Source organism: Solea senegalensis, linkage group LG9, assembly GCF_019176455.1.
Source record: "Solea senegalensis isolate Sse05_10M linkage group LG9, IFAPA_SoseM_1, whole genome shotgun sequence".
Classification (NCBI taxonomy): Eukaryota; Metazoa; Chordata; class Actinopteri; order Pleuronectiformes; family Soleidae; genus Solea; species Solea senegalensis.
This window is the reverse complement of record NC_058029.1, coordinates 11,658,974-11,677,987: the sequence shown is the minus strand read 5'-3', so window position 1 is coordinate 11,677,987 and position 19,014 is coordinate 11,658,974. Positions and strand designations below refer to the sequence as shown.

At 42.5% G+C, this 19,014-nt stretch overlaps 1 protein-coding gene across 1 annotated transcript; it reads left to right on the top strand.

Moving 5' to 3' along the window:
• Positions 1 to 4,284: 4,284 nt before the first annotated feature.
• Positions 4,285 to 18,436, top strand: sall3a (spalt-like transcription factor 3a). Its single transcript, XM_044034709.1, has 4 exons — positions 4,285 to 4,574; positions 12,485 to 15,640; positions 15,924 to 16,261; positions 16,797 to 18,436. The coding sequence occupies exons 1-4, from the start codon at positions 4,490 to 4,492 to the stop codon at positions 17,226 to 17,228; spliced, it is 4,011 nt and encodes a 1,336-aa protein (XP_043890644.1). The 5' UTR covers positions 4,285 to 4,489; the 3' UTR covers positions 17,229 to 18,436.
• Positions 18,437 to 19,014: the final 578 nt, after the last annotated feature.

The following is a 19,014-nucleotide window of genomic DNA, read 5'->3' as shown; positions in this document are numbered from 1 at the left end:
TAAAACCATGCTTTAAACTCATCATTGATGACTGTGGTGTAAATAAACGCGTGAGATATTAATAAGAGAGAATCCAAGTTATAGGTCATTCAAAATAAATAAATCCCCGTAAATATCCCCATGGTTTATTAGTCTACAATAAAACAAAAATGATAGGCTTATGGAAATATGTGCATAGAAACAGTATGTCACAGGAGATCAAACAATAAAAAGAATGAAGAGCTATAACTTCCGGTAAGTGTTGGACTCTGCTGAGAATATGGCAAAAGTGTGATTCATCTTCCACTACGATCCTCCAATAGCAGAAAAAAGAAAAGTTGTGTCTCGCCTCTGATTGGTGCAAATCAAATCCTCAGCGGTGTGCCATAGGCTGCCATAGGCTGTTACAGTAGCCCGCGGTGTGTGTAAATGCGTTTTGGCACAAGTTGCGGCGGCGCAAAGACGTCTGATTGGGCACTGACGCACGGGACGCATGCATGCAGTATATTACAGAATGCGCTATACTTTGGCGGTCTCATCACATGGTCGCCTCTATAATCTACGCATGCAGCATGCAGGTGATGATGTTTGGCTTCTCCCGGGAAAACATACCGAACTTTTACGCTTCTTTTTTCCCCCTTTTTTTATACAGTAAACGCACAGCGACAAAAAAAAAATATTAATGATGCTCGTTTACTGCGAGTCATTTATTTACCTCTTGGTGTCTTGCTCACGGCTCGGCCTCCCTGCATCGTATCCGCAGCGAAAAGACAGACAGCCGCGCGGCAGAGAGCTGAGTGAGAGGAGGGGAGAGGAGAGGAGAGGAGAGGAGAGGAGAGTTCTTACAGAAGTCAAGCCGCAGCAGCGGATGATGCAGGGAGGGCCAGTGCAGACGCCTAGTAGCCCCTCTTTCTTACCTTGCCATGGAGATCCAGATCCAGAGGGGGGTAAAATGGGTAAAAAAAAGGCTCTTTGGGTGATTATACGTTTCTTCTCTCCCTGCTTTCCCACCCTCCCTCCTTCCTCCCCGGTACACACCACCCCACACCACCAGCTCCACATACACACACACACACTCCTCCTCTAGCCCCTCTCTCTCTCTCTCGGTGAGGAAGACAGTGGCCCCGTTGCAGTTTAGTGTGTGTGGTTTCAGTAAAAACAGCTCGTCCTTTAAGGTCGGGACATACATCAGTATCACCTGCACAATAAAACACACACTCTTTTTTTTTTCTTTTTTTTAAATCGATATTGGTGTGATATTAAATGTACAGTCCTTTTATATCATTGTTACCTTTTTATGTCGCACATTTGTGATTGTCAAAATGTTGTGTGTCCAAATTCATTTTTTTTCATAACAAATCAAAAGGGTCCGGTGGTAAAATCTGATCTACCTGAAATACCCCCCTCCCCCCCCGTCACACTGTCTCTCTCTCTGTCCTCCCTGCGTGTGCGCGTGTTTTATGTCCTGTAGTGTGCACCGGATTAAATGGCACCTCGTCTTAAATGGCACCTTGCCTCGCTTCCCCTCTCCTTTCATCATCAGCAAAATAAAGATTAGGCCTACAGAGGAGATTGTAAAGGCTCGCCGCCTTTAGAGGCGCAGGGATCTTCATTCCTCTGCCTTTGTGATGATATTGATGATGATGATGGCCAAGTGGACAGTTTGATTTTTGTGTGGCGAGCTAGTTATAAAGAATCAATATTATATCAAGGGGGTAACTTTGGTGATAAAGGACTTCAGCCACTCTGGCTATTCATCATAAGTCTGTAGCAAGCAGATAGGTCAAAAGAAATTATATTGCTCTAAAGAGTGTGTCTCCTTATCTCTCAGTACCAGGGGAGTGGAGGACACGCCGATCGATACAGTAGCTGCCGTATACTCCTTGCAATTATCAATAGCTGATTTTGTCTTCCTGGGGGCTGCATCTATTAATACCAGATAATAACAGCCTTTTGGACATAACTTCTAAGGGAATGATGGAAAGAGAAGAAGAAGAAGACGAGGGGGGGAAAAGAGAAAAGTTTGCTCACAGGACGACCTTGATGTCAACAGATTTGTCTCTCATATGAGGTGGACACAAGGGAATAGACAAGTCAAACAGACAAGAGGGGGAGGAAGGAGGGAGGAGAAGGGGGAGGGGGGTGCTTACCCACAACAACAAAAAACTGAGGGTTTATCATTACAAAAAAAACAGCCTTTTTAAATTCACAGGTTTCATGAACATGAAAAATATGACATAATATCAACTTTATTTTTTATACATATATAATGTAGCCTATTTGAAAATATATATTTTGTCTCCAATAGGTAAAAAAATGAAAACCCTACGCATCATTTTTCATCAATTAAAGATATATGCGCACGTGCTTCCTTTCCTCCTTTCCACGCCACTTGTCCTCGAACATCTTAATCCCCCCCCCACACACACACCAGACTATGACCTCACGCATTTTGATGCAAATTGCAAAGTAAAGGGTTAATGTGTTCATTCAGCACCGCAGTGAGCTGCACAACATGGTTTCTCTCCTCATCTTTTTTTACCCTTAAACAATGAAAAACAACACCATTAAATGCGTATAATTCATGTTTATAAGATAAATAAACCATATATTCTCCCAAGACGACACAAAGTCCTCGTGTTGTTGTCTTTTTGTTTTGTAATTATGTATTTGTTTACATTAAATACAATGGGTTTTGGTTATTGTAACAAATGTAACCGTGCGTAAATATGTCCATACATTTAAATAAAGTAAGACAAATAAAGGGGGTTATGTTGCGATGGAAAGCCAGGACAATTACTCATAAACATAAATAATAAATAAAAACACATGAGGCTGATATGAGTGTGTCCTGACTGTGGTGGCGGTGACAGGTTACAGAGCTTTGTGATATTATATGATGGGAGGTCAGATCGTGGGTGTTCACTGTGGCTCTGAGGACGATCCACTCAACAGTAACGTGGTGGTACATCCTAGTGGTGACTGAAAGCAATGGGCTGAACCCTCTGCTAGGGGTTAACTCACACACAGCGCAGTCCCTCTCACACACACTCACATTCACGCATACACACGCGCGCAGAGCCATGCCCAGCGCCGAGAGACCGACACCGCGAGCAGGCTGCCAGAAGATAACTTCAAACTTGGCTTCGATGTGAGCGAGCGAGCCGAGTGGAAAGAAGGGAAGACACCGGCTGCAACTTGAGTTTGGGGAAAAACAAGCGGCTTCTCTGTGTTTGGTCACCGTATATCCAGTAAAAGCCACTTTTGGAGCGCGCGCCGAGGCAAAGGCACAACCGGGAGCTAAAAGCACCGCGAGAGAAAGAAGAGGAGGAGGAGGAGGAGAGGGAGGAGAGGAGAGGGAGGAGAAGTTCACAGCGACCCTGACACTGAATCATCTCTACGGGACAAATGAGTTTTTGATCACAGTCAGTGTCGCGTCGCTGCGGAGAGGAGAGGACTCTTGTTAACCGCTTTCTCGGAAGACGCGCGTCAAAGTTTGGACAGCGGAGAGCGGAAGAAAAAAAAGACTCCCGAAGTGATCTCGTCCCGTTCACTTTCTGATTGAACTCTGTACAAAGTCAAAACAACGACTGCTGTGTTTTGTTTTGTTTTGTTTAGTTTTGTTTGGGGGGAGATGACTAAACTTGAAACACCTCAGCGACTGTAAACACCACTCTCGAGTAAAAGGAAGGAGGGTGCGTGTGCAGAGGCGGAGAAGAGGAAGAATAAGAAGAAAAAGTTACCCGGAGAAAAAAGTGCAAGAGAAGTGAGCCGGGATCTGAGATAACACTTATGAGAAGACGCTGTGAGAACTTCTGAGATAGAAGTGACACGTTTAAGGCCAGAGTGATGAAGAAGATGGGGCGGTGAAGTCTCAGAGTCAGTGCGCTTGGTGACAGGAGGGGGGTTCAAAGAAGAGTGTGACGCTCCCCATGTTGAAGACCCCCCCGTGAGCTAGTGGGCATAACAAGAGATTTGGTGTGTTGTTGTGTTGTTGGGGGAGGTTTATAGTAAAGAGAAAAAGAGACGGATAAAGTCTGGGAGTGAAGCGGCTAATTGCTTAGTCCGTCCCTCATTACCATATCCAATGCGCGTCCGCTGGACTTCAGCCAATCCTCCCCACCTTCACACGGTGCCATTAATCGCGAGGCATTATTCACTATCATAATTATTATACCGACATGCGCAATCCAACGCGCAGCAACCGCACCGGCACCATCACCATCATCATCACCCTGAGCAGCAACAGCAGCAGCAGCAGCAGCAGCAGCAGCACCACCGGCTAATTTCTGATTGTTTTGTTTGTTTTGGGGATTTTTTTTGTCCTGTTCTTCTCTTCACTCCCCTCTCTCTCCGCAAACCAGACTGTCTGCGAACTTTTTTCTATGTGTTGATTCATTCGCTCTCCGCTGATGTATCTGCAAAACGCAGAGACATCTCGGAGCGCAAACGCAGCAGCATCATCACCACCACCACCACCACCATCATCATCGTCGTCGCCGCCAGCACCATGTCCCGACGCAAGCAAGCCAAGCCGCAGCACCTCAAGTCGGACGAGGATCCCGCACTAACCGCCGGGGTGATTTCCGAACACGGTGAGTGGATTTAATCAGCTGAGAGCTTCTTATCCAGCTCCAGCCTCCCGACAGAAAAACTTCCTCCCTCCTCGCAGCTCTGCTGCACTGTGTTGTCTCCTGAATCCACTTTACTTTGGGGACCCTTTTTTAAGTTTTGACTGTGAGTGAAAAGTCGTTTGGATTAATCTGGGCTGCAGCTGGGTCATTGGTGAGATTAATCTCTAAATGCAGTCATTTATACTACATGTGTTATGGTAGATTTATTTAAGTTAATGCGATCACAGAAAGTCTTAAACAGGTCTCTGTTGAAGACGTGGGCGTTTTATTCCCAAAAATGCCCCCACACACAGTCTGCAGCACATCCACGTCTCGTGGCTGACTGACGACTTTTTTTTTTAAAAAGGATTAATGTAACGAATGGATATAATAATTTACAACAGTTTGCACTCGCAGCGTTTACATTCTGTGCTGGAGGCCTTTTTTAAAAAATAAATAAATAAATAAAATAAAAAGGCCCATTTTTAAATAAATTTGATTTAATCCCGAATTAAATCCCTTCTGATTTATGTTAAATATGTGCGACTTTAAATGTCCATGCGCACAATATGAGACGTGCACGCGCGCGCACACACATGAACACAAGCTCATACAAGCAGCAGGGATTTTCTCTCTTTTTGAAGTTATTGACTCCGCAGAAATTCCAGTATTTTATTATAGAAATTATTTAAAAAAAACAAAAAAAACATATGATTTGATTTTCGTGATCACACGAGTGACCTTTGTTCCTCAGCGCCTGCCTGTTCCTCCAATGCGGATTTCTGTTGCAAATCGAAGCCTTGTTTTGTTATGGAAATTGTTTTTTGTTTTGTTTTCGTGTGTGTGTGTGTGTGTGTGTGTGTGTGTGTGTGTGAACCCCCTTCACATAAATTTCGCACACTTGATTTGTTCCTTTTTGCTCACAGTGTAGACAACATCGGTTGACAGAGCTCGTCCTCACCATGTGGAGGAGAGGAGAAAAAAAAGGGTTCATTCATTCTTTATTCTGTCCTCAGCTCTTTTTCCCGCAATAAAACAATTACCAGTGAGCTAAAGGCAGACACTAAACAAGGTGACATGCTATGCGAATTACAGGAATAACTGGGATTATTGTGTCCTCTTATTTTTACTACAGAAATCCTTTTTTTTTAATTATTTTATGAGATTATTTCCAATGAGAATTTTGACATTTATTATAAATATGGTGATATTGTGTTTTATCTAAGGAGGTGTGTAAGGGTGTGGATTAAATCATTTCTAATAATACAACTGTAATTTACAGAAAAAAAAATCTCAGTATTTCAACAGTCACTGTTTTAATGTTAGACAAGAAAGAGAAGAAAATTGCTCCGGGTTTCCACCAAACCAGTGCTACCTTTTTTCCTTAGACCATGTTGACACACACACACTTTGCAGGGCTTCGTTAGAATAGAAATGTGTGATGTAATCTCTGGGGAACAGCTCTCTCTGCATGGGGAAATGTTTGGTGTGAGGTGGGGAAACACACTGACGCCTCTTTGGCTCTTTTGTCCAACTCACGCTGTGGATTTGTGTCTATTTCGGCAGCAGCAGCAGTTCACACTCGAAACACAAACACCATTTGGGATCACTTTTGTGATAACCTCCCCTCCGATTTGAGTCGGAGATACAAAACATCCATCATCAGGTTGCTGCCCTGTAGGATCGTGGAATGACGTGTTAACATCCCAAGTTTCTATAGAATTTTGTTTCAAATGTGACAATTTTAAAGGGGTTGGAAATGGACATTAAAGGGCACATTCGTCAAGAAATGAAACAAGTGTGTTTTGAAGAAAATCTAACCTGGATTAGTCTCTAAATGTAAACATCTGTACTTTTATATTGTTTTACAATACAATCATGCACACACTGACTTAGGAGTAATAGGCAGTAGCCACATCCTTGTGTATGTTTTTACGTATATCCTCACTGGACCACATATATATAGCTTGTTTTTTTAGCACGCACATTGCAGTGAAACAATCCCAAGCCTTTGGCCTCGCAAAGCGATCCCACACACACACCCCTAAATAAACCTAATAACACCAGGTCTCATCCAAGAGCTACCTCGCACATGAGGAGCTACAGATGTCACAGTGTTAGTGTGTCACCGCAGCACGGTCGGACTCCTCGTCTTCTCTGTCTCTTTTTTTTTTTTTGCCGTGGTGCAGCTCGTGACGACGCCATCGATCGCTGGCTTTGACGTGTCATTACATATGATGTCAAATGAATTCAGAAGTTCCAGTCATCAGCTGCTGCTTAATTTGGACTTAAAATCCATAGCTTATATGTCGGCCACGAGGTGAGGCGAAAGTGGAGCGCTTCGAGTGACGTTCGAAAATTCTGCTCAAGGACATGCAGCCTGTGTGCAGAGCATTTATCCAACGTAATCACCATCTGCGGGAAAATATCACTAGGTGTTAGGAAGAGTGATATATTTGACTATTTGACCAGTGCAGTTACATATATGTATATATATATGTATATATATATATACATACATATATATATATCTATATATATATAGATATATATATATATATAGATATATATATATATAATTTCATACACACTGTATATATTTCCCAATGGCAAACACTGCAGCTTACTGGGGCCCTTTTTAATGTGCTGCATTCAGGAAAACATGAAAAAATAAAATCAAGTGCCAACAAGCCCTTGTCTGCCATAACATCTCCCCCTCAGGCCTTCAGGACATTAACCCCCTGGGGGGTATACGGGGGCCGGTGTGTGTGTGTGTGTTAGGATGAGAAAAGTAGGGGGAGGGGGTCAGGGGTGTCTGCTTAGGAGTGCTTTTACAAAGCTTGCTGACTTAACCTTTGTCTAGCCCCCGACCAGCCAGGTCCTGTCACTTGATGTCAAACACCTTGTACAGTTTGAGTGTGTGTGTGTGTGTGTGTGTGTGTGTGTGTGTAGTTGACCTTGGCTGTGCAGCTCACTCTTATCCTAAAAAAGAAAAAAAGAAAAAGTGTGAAAACAGCGACAGACTTTTTTTTTCTCTCTGCAGCCACTGCTTCCTCCGCATCCAGAGGCTTTGAAGGTGTGCATGTAGGCATAGGAGGTGGTGCTGGTGTGCATATGATACATAAACACTCGTGTGCTTGCTGCTGCTTAGGGGATTTTCCAGAGGCAAATGATCCCGGCTTACGTGAAATGAGACGTAAAAGAAACAGTAGATTTCCTCGACTCCGCAAAAATTAGACTAAACATCTTCAGAGGGACGTCGTTCACCGAACAGGTGGAGGACGACAAATGGGGTTTGACTTTTCTGCAAATATAGATACGTTCATTCAACGTGAGAATTGTCTGCATTTTCAAAACGGGTTTTCCCTTCCTCTATACACGGTGTTTGTGGGAGGAAAGAGGTGCAGAAAATGATAGAATATGTCGAGAAAATCCTCAACACGGACAGTGGTCGTTGCCTGCTTCCCCTGCAGTGGGGCTTTGTTTGGCTTATGTTTTACTCCCCTCTCACCAATGGGTGCAGGCCCTGTAGACCACCCACGTAGCTGTGCCAAAGATGTCTTCAAGAAGACACTCAAATATGACTGTGTCTTAATTACTACCCAGCACAGAAAACACACATGAACAAGTAAGATCCTGATGGAGAGGAAGGCCCCAGACAAAAACAGCAGACTTTGGGGGGGATTTAAGAGGAAGCTCACAAGCCGCCAAATTAAGAGGTAACTTACATTTTGTGTGCAGTGGGTTTTCTTACAATGATTTCAGTTTTTGTAGTTTGATTGATTTCCGTGGCAATTTGTTGTGAAAGCAGAGTGACGAGCAAACAACGTGACCGTTGAGATCAGGTCTAAAAAAAAGTAGGGGGGGAAAAATCCACTATAATTAAAAACTTTAAATGTGACAGCGTGCATTTTGAAACAAAGTGAACCAAATATCTGTTTTTTGGCATTAATGGAACGAGAGGTTTAACGCCTCCTCCTGTTCTCGGGCCTTTGTGTAAATCTAGAGCGAGAGAGCCATCCTGACGAGTGGCACAGTCATCTGGACAGAGAGCCGTCATTGAATACTGTATTGCAAATGCTTACACAAACAAATCGTTAATGTTTTGGCTGCTCCACATCTGCAGGCAATGACAAAGGTCTCTCTGTTGGCGCAGATATGACTGTACCATTCTGCAGCCTGGCTGACCAGGCTGATGACACACACACACACACGAGCATGCACGAGCGTGCACGTGTGTGTACACACACACACACACATAGAGCTGGACTGAGAATGCATTGGATCATTTATCGGGATATTGTTGTGTGTTTATGGCCACAGAGACAGAGAGTACTGTCCTGGGACAGAGAAATAGCAAGAAATAACAGAAAATATGTTGTTGGGTTTTTTTTTTTGCATGATTTGTTTATGTAAAAGTACTGAGCTAAATAGACATGAATGTGATGTACACACACACACACACACACACACAAATACAAAATGAAAATGAGTTAAATAATTGTTTGTTTCGTGAAGTAGCGGAGGTATGAAAAAAAAGAAGAAGAATACAATGGAAAAGAAAAGTAATTGGCCCAAGAATTCCAACATTGCTGAAATCAGCAGGCCTCCTTTTATTGCCCTCCCCTCCCAAGTTGGGCTGGACTTACAGTGATGCATCGCTCTGTGAGGGTCCTAAGCTATCCTCACATGCATTTATGCTCACATGCAGAAGAATGCATTTAAAAAAGGGGCCCGAAGGTGGGATGGTCTCTCAGACGGCTTGTTTATTTGAATATTTTTTTTTTAAATCACAGTTTGATGAAGAGGTCCTGAAGCAGAATGTTGCTAAAATACACTTGGAAAACGAGATAGCATCGTCTTTACCTTGATACAGAAAACGTATAGTAATTGTTGCCAGTGTCAACGTGTGTCTGTTCATTAAGTTTGAATCTGGAAATTGTTAAGAATGGGAGAATCTGTAATTGCCTAATCCTTTGCTCAATGCCCGGCTCTGTGGTTTTTCACAGAATCAGTGGAAAGCATGAATACCTCATCTGATATAATATGTCAGATTAGCGGTTTCAGTTAGCATGCCAAAGATTGCTGGGCAAGATAGCGAGCACACAGATTCAATGTCTACAGTCCCCATATTGACAGCGTTTAGCTTGATATTTGCATCTAAGTAAACAAAGAATAGAATGTTTTTGTCCCTTCTTTTTAATGTTATAGAAAAATCAATATCACCCCCCCCCACACACACACACACGCACACACACACACACACACACGCACACACACACACACACACAAAGCGCACACTACCTTGCAATTGTAATAAATTAACAATACATTTCTTATGAAGTGTAGTGCTATTCAAATGACAGCATGTACTACTCAGTTTTTTTAAACAGTGTATGGAGTTACAATATATCTTTATTATATGTAAGGATAAAAGATTACAGTGGATTTTTGAAATTTACAAAATGTAATTTAAAAAACTTAGAGGTTGTAATTTTAGAAAATCACAGCTGAAAAAAAAATACTTACATAGTAAATTAAATATAAAGGCTTCTGTGTATACATATACACTTTTTTTTAATTGCTGTGTTTATGTGACATTTAAGGCATAAAGGCCCTTCGTTTGTGCGTGCTCTTTGTCTGTCTACATACATGTGTGAGAATGTGTGTGTGTGTGTGTGTGTGGTGAGAGGCATACAAAAGGCCCTCACTTGTAATTGTATGAATGAATAAAAGAGATTGACAGTAATACCATTCTAATAACTAATCAGCTCAACACAATGCCTACTCATTTGTGTTGACCTTTCAACCCTCAATTATGGAAATTAGTCCTGCTGTCCGCTGCTGAGCTAAGGAGATTTTTAGCCTGCTGTCACGTGTCACTGGTGTTTCTCCTCACGTTCTTCGCCTTCAATAGTCCATTTTTTGTTTTGCAATAAAAAAAAAAATTGTGATAGTATATAATATAAACATGTGAAATATACCCATTTGTTTTATTTTTGCTTTGCTGGAATTTTTATATTGGCTAATCAAAATCAAAAGAGAGAGATGGCATTATTATTATTTTTTTACATTTTGCATTACAGTTTATTTTCTATATAATACTTTAATCTGTTTTCTATCATTTATTTTTGTCACACACACATTACATGAGTAACAAAAAAAAAAAAGTCTTGATCTGTCAGTGCTGCCCCCAGTGAGGGGGAGAACATGCAGCCTGCCCAAAGCTTCTCTGTTGATAATTAATTAACTTGCAGACACCAGACCTTGATAGCTCATGCCCCCCCTTTGGAGGAGTGATGAATTTCTTTACTAATGAGTCACTGTACTTGGCACAAATGCTTCATGTCTGCTTCACCATGTCTCGCCCCATTTTAACCTTTGAAATGTGCGCAACCAGTGTATGAGTGTCACGATTACTCACTGACAAACCATAGTTATGGCCTTATATGAGGTAAACGCTCAGTGCGTAATGTGCGTAATCTGGCATTTTATCTCTGTGTAGTTTAAATATAAACAATTTATTTTTAAATGACTTGATTCAAGATTTTATGGCAAGGGTGGAGGGATCAGCTAAAGAAGCATACGCGCCACGTGTGTTGAAGAGCTATCAAATTAATTTTGTTTTTAATAACTTTTTTAGCATGGCCATCTTTTCCTGAAATAAATCACTTTTATTTGCCATAAATGTCCACAGGATGGTGTGAACATTTTCTATATAGTGCAAAGTGTATATAAAATAGCTTGAGTTGTGGATAAACAGTTGTATGAGCATATATACTGTACTGCGCTGGTACGTCTTTGAGTATAAGCTGAACGGGCGACTCTGAAATATAGTACGTTGCACATGCAGGATGCTGTCGCAGTGATTGAACACACTTCCTATGTGTAAATGAACAGCACACAGACCCACAGAGTGTTCAAACACAAAAAATAAACAGACAAGGGAGGCCATTTTTACATGGTTTTGGTCAGGTGTGAATTAGGTCCATGTTCCGAGCCTGTGTCTGCTTGTCTGACTTTTGATGGTTGCATGTGGAAGAGGAAGTGGCTTCTTACAGCTGTGATTAAACATGTGTAACTAATCAGAGACTTTGCTGCCATGGCACTAGCATGTAATTTGTTGAGTCTTTTTTTTTTTTTTTCCACGGAGGAAGTGGGAGAAGGAGGGAGAGGATAAGACTTTGAATCTCTTAACTCAGAGTGAATATTTTTGAACTTAGAAACATTTCATAAAACATACAAAAATGGGCACAACTTTAAATTATACTAAAATACTAAATGCTGCAATATAACCTTTTAATCCCTTTTCACTGTGTATTAAATGTTGAGGTCCCTTGGTTTGATTCACAGCTCAAGTATTACCTTCGCAGCACTGAATGAAAAAGGCTCAGCATTTGAAATTCATGTGGAAATGACTTCTTCTTGATAGCAGAGGGGAATCCTAATAGGGCCATCAAAGTCCTGATTTGTACCCAACAGATGAGGCAGCTGTGAATTGTATGAAATATTGGAAATCAATAGGTTCTATGGAATTTCATTAAGCGGCAGTATCCACAATTGATAGGCCCTCATAATTTGATGGATTGCACAAAGAAAATTATTAGCTGGGTCTATGGAGAGGGTGCAAATGCACAAACCTGGGTCTTGAGAATTGGAGAACTTGGACAATTTGTTCAGAGTAAAAAAAACAAAAACAAACAAGAATATTGATTTTTGTTATGTTAAAAGAGTGGGGAGAAAAAAAAAATCAAAGGTTAAATCTTTGCAGCGCTGCACTGCAAAATATGTGTAGATTCTTGATTGATTATTTATTCATTAATTCTTCTTTTTTTTTGCTCCCTCCTTTCCTATTCACTCCCCTGAACCCCCCACCCTCTCTCCCTCTGTAGCCCGAGGTGATGTGCTGGATGATGCCGACAGCGGGAATGAGAGCCGCAGTGGCAGTGAAGAGACCCACGTATGTGAGAAGTGTTGCGCTGAATTCTTTAAGTGGTCAGACTTCTGTGAACATTTAACGAGCTGCACCAAGAACCCCTTGGTACTTATAGTGAATGACAATGAGGACACACCTAACCCCTCCCAGGAGTACCCTTCAGAGCCTTCCCCTGTACCCAGCTGTCCTAGCGAGCAGGCAGACAGTGAGGACCCTAGAGAGGGCAACCACAGTCCTGCCGGTGAGGGGGATGACGTCCTAGAGACAGCAACCTTGAATGGGGTAAATGTCCTACAAAAAGAGGATGAGCCGATGGAGATTGAGCTTTCTCCTGAAAAAAATATGGACCCTGAAGAGAGAGATATGACATCCCCCGAGCCAGACGGCTCCCTACCTCAGCTCAACGACGACGTCTCCCCCACTGTTACAAACTACACCATGCCCAGCACCAATGTTACTTTGGAGACTCTGCATGGCACCCGGGTCGCAGTGGCCCAATTTTCACAGAGTGTAAGGGCAGCAGCAGGTGCTGGGGTGTCCACCATGGCTATTCCAATGATCCTGGACCAGCTGATGGCGCTACAGCAGCAGCAGATACACCAGCTGCAGCTAATAGAACAAATACGCAGTCAGGTGGCTCTGATGAATAGGCAGTCTGCCCCACAGCCTGCTCTCAATCACCATCACAGCAATGCATCTGGAAACCAGGGGCCTGTGTCCTCCTGTGTCCCCCCTGTCGCTAGTCAACTTCAACTACACAACTTCATCACCCCTCCTGTCCATCAGCTGCCTGTTAGGTTGCCAGCAACTCTTAATGGTCAAGGCTCTTCACCTTTGACCACAGCAATAGAGGGTCCTCTCTCTCAAACACCACAAAGTGGCAGTCAGCAGTCCAACTCTTCGATCCCTAACACAACCTCAAATAATACAGTGTTTCCCCAACCCAGTGTTACTGGTTTGTCATCTCTAATTCCCTCTTGCTCGTCCTCCATCACAAACAACAACATTAGTACCAGTAGTAGTGTAACCGGAGGTGGTGGCATTAGTAACAGCTCAGCTCTTCCCAGGAACTCCACCACTCCTCCCTCACTCAGCCACAGTAGCCTCCTGAGCTCTGCCTCCAGTCTACCACTGATACCTCACAGCTCATCCAGCAGTGTTATCTTCCCCAACCCTCTGGCCAGCATAGCAGCCACAGCCAATGCGCTCGACCCCCTCACTGCTCTGATGAAGCATCGCAAGGGGAAACCCCCAAATGTGTCTGTGTTCGACACTAAGCCCAGCTCCGAGGACCCCTTCTTCAAGCATAAGTGTCGGTTCTGCGCCAAGGTGTTTGGCAGTGACAGTGCCCTACAGATCCACCTGCGATCCCACACTGGAGAGAGGCCCTACAAATGCAACATATGTGGCAACCGTTTCTCCACCAAGGGGAATCTCAAAGTCCATTTCCAGAGGCACAAAGAGAAATACCCACATATTCAGATGAACCCTTACCCTGTGCCAGAGTACCTGGACAATGTGCCCACAAGTTCAGGCATCCCATATGGCATGTCTTTGCCCCCCGAAAAACCTGTGACCACATGGCTAGACAGCAAACCTGTCCTCCCTACTGTTCCCACCTCAGTTGGGCTGCAGCTACCTCCCACGCTGCCAAGTATGATGGGAGGTTTTGGTGAGTCTCCAAACCTCACTCCACTCAACAGGTCCCCTCAGAGGCCGTCTCCACCATCGAGTGAGTGTGCATCTTTGTCCCCTAATATTGCCACTGATTCTTGCAGGACCACTACTTCACCTTCCCCAAAACCCTGCATAGGAAGTGATGCACCTCCTCTCTTGAAACCTGAGGGCATTCTCTTGCCACCAAGCTGCTCTACCAGGCCAGGGGAAAACACCACCGTCACAACTACAGTGACTCAAGTGGTTCTTTCTTCTACTGTCACCTCCACCACTTCACCAATCAGCGGCAAGGTCACCGAACCCATCACTAGCCCCAACTCTGTTTCTAACTGTGTCTCCCATCCTGTCCTTCCTATGCTCTCAGACCAGTTTAAGGCTAAGTTTCCATTTGGGGGCCTCTTAGACTCTATGCAAACCTCAGAGACGTCAAAGTTGCAGCAGCTGGTTGAAAATATTGACAAGAAGATGACTGACCCAAACCAGTGTGTCATCTGTCATCGTGTATTGAGTTGCCAGAGTGCTCTCAAGATGCACTACCGCACTCACACTGGTGAAAGGCCTTTCAAATGCAAGATATGTGGGCGTGCATTCACCACCAAGGGAAATCTAAAAACACACTTTGGTGTCCATAGGTCCAAACCCCCACTTCGGGTCCAGCACTCCTGCCCTATATGTCAGAAAAAGTTCACTAATGCTGTTGTGCTGCAGCAGCACATCCGTATGCACATGGGAGGGCAAATCCCCAACACCCCGGTCCCTGAAAGCCTCCAGGACATGGACACTGATCTCTCCTTTGATGAGAAGAGCTTAGATGCAATGAGTAATTATGATGATGATCTTCTAGATGAACTAGAGCAGGCTATGGATGATGAGGCTGACTTCAAAGAGGGAGAAATTGACCCATCAAAACCTTATTCACCTGGAAGTTCCCCACCTACTTCCATCATCTCCAGCATTGCTGCAATGGAGAACCAAATGAAGATGATCGACTCTACTGTCAACATGACCAGTTCATTTGGACAAAAGACTCTACTGAACGGCAGCAGTTTTGGAGGAGAGACTGATTGTTTTGCCACTGATTCGCTGTCTGCAGTGGGGGATGCTGAAGGTCAAAGCTTGGGGAGCCCTGCTTTGTCTGAGTCCTCTGACTCTATGCAGCATTTGTCCCCAGCTCACAGCCACTCTGAGAGCCAGCGATCCAAGTCCCCAGCTACACTCAACAGTAATAACAACAGCAGTGCCATGACAGGAGAGGAAGGCCTGGAGAACAATACAGCTGGCTTGGCAACAGTGAAGTCAGAAAAATCAGAGACCCCATCTCCGCTTTCTGCTGCTGAAGGCAATGGGGCCCTTGACCTGACTGCCACTCAACATGGCAGGCACTTCATCAAGGAGGAGAGCCACTTCAACATGCTGCTTCTAAACAGGGATCGAGGTGTGTTCAAAATCAACTTCATTTATTATTTTATGTAATTGGTTGTTATAATCAGAATATTCTGCATGATAATATCTATTCAATATCATGTTAGACACTGACAAATAGAAGTGACCAAAGTGCATATTGTTAGGCAGAGCAGCACATAAATAAACAAGCATAGGACTTATCAGCATGTGACTTGTTCATTTTCCAGCCCTAAGAAAGCAGATACTGCAGCCACATGGGCATGTGTTTATAAAATTAACCTGTATTCTTATATCCCCCCCCCCTTCTTCTTCAGGGCTGAGCACTCCTAATTTAGCCAGCACTGCTTCAAACATGGTCAAAATGGAAATGAACGGACACGGCAAGTCAATGTCTCTGAGTGACAACTCTCACCTGCCTGTGGGCATCCAAGTTCCAGCTGCAACACCACAGACCACAATGAGTCCCAGCATCAACCCCATGTTGGCTCCCCCGCCTCCTAGACGCACTCCTAAGCAGCACAACTGCCACTCGTGTGGGAAGAATTTCTCTTCAGCCAGTGCTCTGCTAATACATGAGCGCACACACACTGGGGAAAAACCATTTGCCTGCTCCATTTGTGGAAGGGCCTTCACCACAAAGGGTAATCTAAAGGTATGAGGCAGTTTAATATATATATATATATACATATATATACCAATCAGAATTTTACATGAATGGGGTCATAACAATTTCTGTTTAAAGTAATGACATTTGGAGTTCAGTATGTACCCTGCCCCCATGCCACTACGTTTGTCTGTTTCATCAGTAAAGCAGAGGTTTTTCAGCATACAACCAGTTTATACAGTAGCTAGTAAAATAATTTAGTTGTAACTGAAATGAAATGTTTTCTTTACCTTTGAATATGACTAAAATATAGTTGCAAATCCTGTAACCTAAAATCAGTTTATTTTCTGTTAGTTTTTCCATAAATGTCCAAAGGTGTTTTAAGATAACATTTTTTATTGTAAAACAAACAGTCCAAAAATATCGGTTTGTTTTTACATTCAGTTTTGGGCTTTTCCATTCCTCTCCCATCCTATGTAAAAAAAAAAAATGTTTGTTTAGATGCAGTATTTTCCTTGGATGTGGCATTTGTGACTTACAGACGTGTTCCTGATGTTTCCTTTTATTTTCTTGCTAATTTTAGGTTCATATGGGAACACACATGTGGAACAATGCTCCAGCTCGAAGGGGTCGGCGACTGTCTGTAGAGAATCCCATGGCCCTGCTGGGCGGGGATGCCATGAAGTTCAGCGAGATGTTCCAAAAGGATCTGGCGGCGCGGGCCATGAATGTCGACCCTGGTTTTTGGAACCAGTACGCTGCAGCCATCACCAACGGGCTGGCCATGAAAAACAATGAGATCTCTGTGATCCAGAATGGAGGAATCACCCAGCTGCCCGTCAGCCTTGGCGGTGCGGGAATCACTTCATTGGGAGCCATGCCTGGAGGAATGGACCGTGTTCACACGGGCGGCAGCCCTCCCATGACGGGGATGGAGAAGGTTGGTCTGGAAGTTGGGGTCAACCGCCCCTTCTCCAGATTTATGGAGGAGAACAAAGAGATTGGGATCAACTAAAAAAAACTTTCTGTATTATTCCAAGGTAGGCCTTTGGTAAAGACTAAGAGTCTGATGACAAGGAAATAAACTGCAGATCCAGTCTGAACTTGTGTGTGTTATATTATGTACAGATTAATATTTTTGTTTGTTTTTGGAAATATAGTATTTAGTATTGATTAGAGGTCTTTGCCTTTCACTCATTGCGTCCTCACTTGATATTTCACCTATACGATGAATACTTTGTCTCTTGTTTGAGAATATGTCGTCTTGCAAGATTTGCATGGTACTTATTGGTTTTTATTAGTATGTTTGACTGCTTTTATGATTTTTTTTTTTTTTTGAAAACCAGGATCCTGCCTCATTTATGATGGGCAAGCATCTAATATGGACAGGACTAAAACTGAGCAGAACAAGGGTTTGTGTAAAGACAGTCTTGCCTTTTCCTGGGAACCTTGTTTATGATTGCCCATGGATAGACTGAAGAAAAGACTGAAGTATAGTGTTTCTGTGCTTGCCTGATTTTTTTTTTCTCATGAACTAGAAAACTTGAAAAAAGATGTTTGAAATATTTCAATCTTTACATTTAGTCTCCCAGCATTGTCTTATAATATTGTCCTGTGTCTTTAGTATTTATGATATTGACAAAAAAGCGGGTATACAAAAATATATTTAATGGCCCAAGCATTTTATTGATCCATTTCTTTTCTAAACTGCAGGCTTCACTGGTGAATATCTCTTTCAATAAAGAAAATATGTTGTCCGAGTTTAACAACGGACAAAAAAAATTAGGATATCTATTGAGACTATGTGTTTCTCATAACATGGTTAAGAGGCTAGAGATATCTGAAGCTGCTACAAACACAACCCTGCTTTTAACCTTTGTAAAAAGAAAAAAGAAGTGATCCTTTTGAAGAAATATCTATGTATAGAAATACAGACAAATCTAAAACAGGTATGCATATTTTGTATCACATAAAAATAGACATCATGAGTTGAGAGTATTTGTCATGTTTGTGAATGCACTTTTTAAAAACAAGACGTTTTGTCTGTGATTTACCGTTAACCTTTTGACTGAGCTATCTATCACGTGCTGTTTTCATTGTTTTCAGCGTACCACTCCTACAATTTGCAGAGTCGGTTCTCTGTTATTGCATCTGTGCTACTCGTCAGAGTGCAAACTCATCACTCAATCAAAACCTTCTTAAATAAATAAAAAAAAGAAAACAGGTGTGTGTTTGAGGTGTTTCCTTAACTGCATCATGTTGCCCCTTTATTTGTTTTATTTTATTTTATTTACACTTCTATTCCCAAAAAAGAAAAATACCAGGTATTTTTGTGGTCATTATATTTGACAGATTTTGAAAACATCAAATTGAAATTATGTAATTATGCTTTCAAGTCATTCCCTTTGTCCAATTAGTATTGTAAATGACATTTCCCTATAAATATATTAGATTTAAAATTTTAGAAAATGTATTGAAAAACCTGGCTTTGTTTGAGACACATTTCTATAGTATAACAGTTTCCAAATAATGTATACTGGTTTCGGAAGATTAAAAGTCTATCTTTATTATTATTCCTGTTCCATAACTTATTTACTTTATCTCTCTCTATGTGTGTGTACAGTGTGTGTGTGTGTATTTGGTTCCCCTATATTGTTAGGACCAGTATTTCTCATTGAAACCAAAATCTGGTCCCTATGAGGCAGAACCTCATTCCTGAGGGACTGGTTAGAATAGGGGCTACGTTTTACACTGTAGTTAGGGTAAGGTTAGGGTTAGGCAGTAACTGAATATGGTTAAGG

What these genes read in the sequence shown, in the direction of transcription:
- sall3a (XM_044034709.1), top strand. Translation starts at nt 4,490, where the DNA reads ATGTCCCGACGCAAGCAAGCCAAGCCGCAGCACCTCAAGTCGGACGAG. An exon ending in CGGGGTGATTTCCGAACACG is followed by an intron (nt 4,575 to 12,484) that starts GTGAGTGGATTT and finishes CTCCCTCTGTAG; the next exon opens with CCCGAGGTGATGTGCTGGAT. An exon ending in GCTTCTAAACAGGGATCGAG is followed by an intron (nt 15,641 to 15,923) that starts GTGTGTTCAAAA and finishes CTTCTTCTTCAG; the next exon opens with GGCTGAGCACTCCTAATTTA.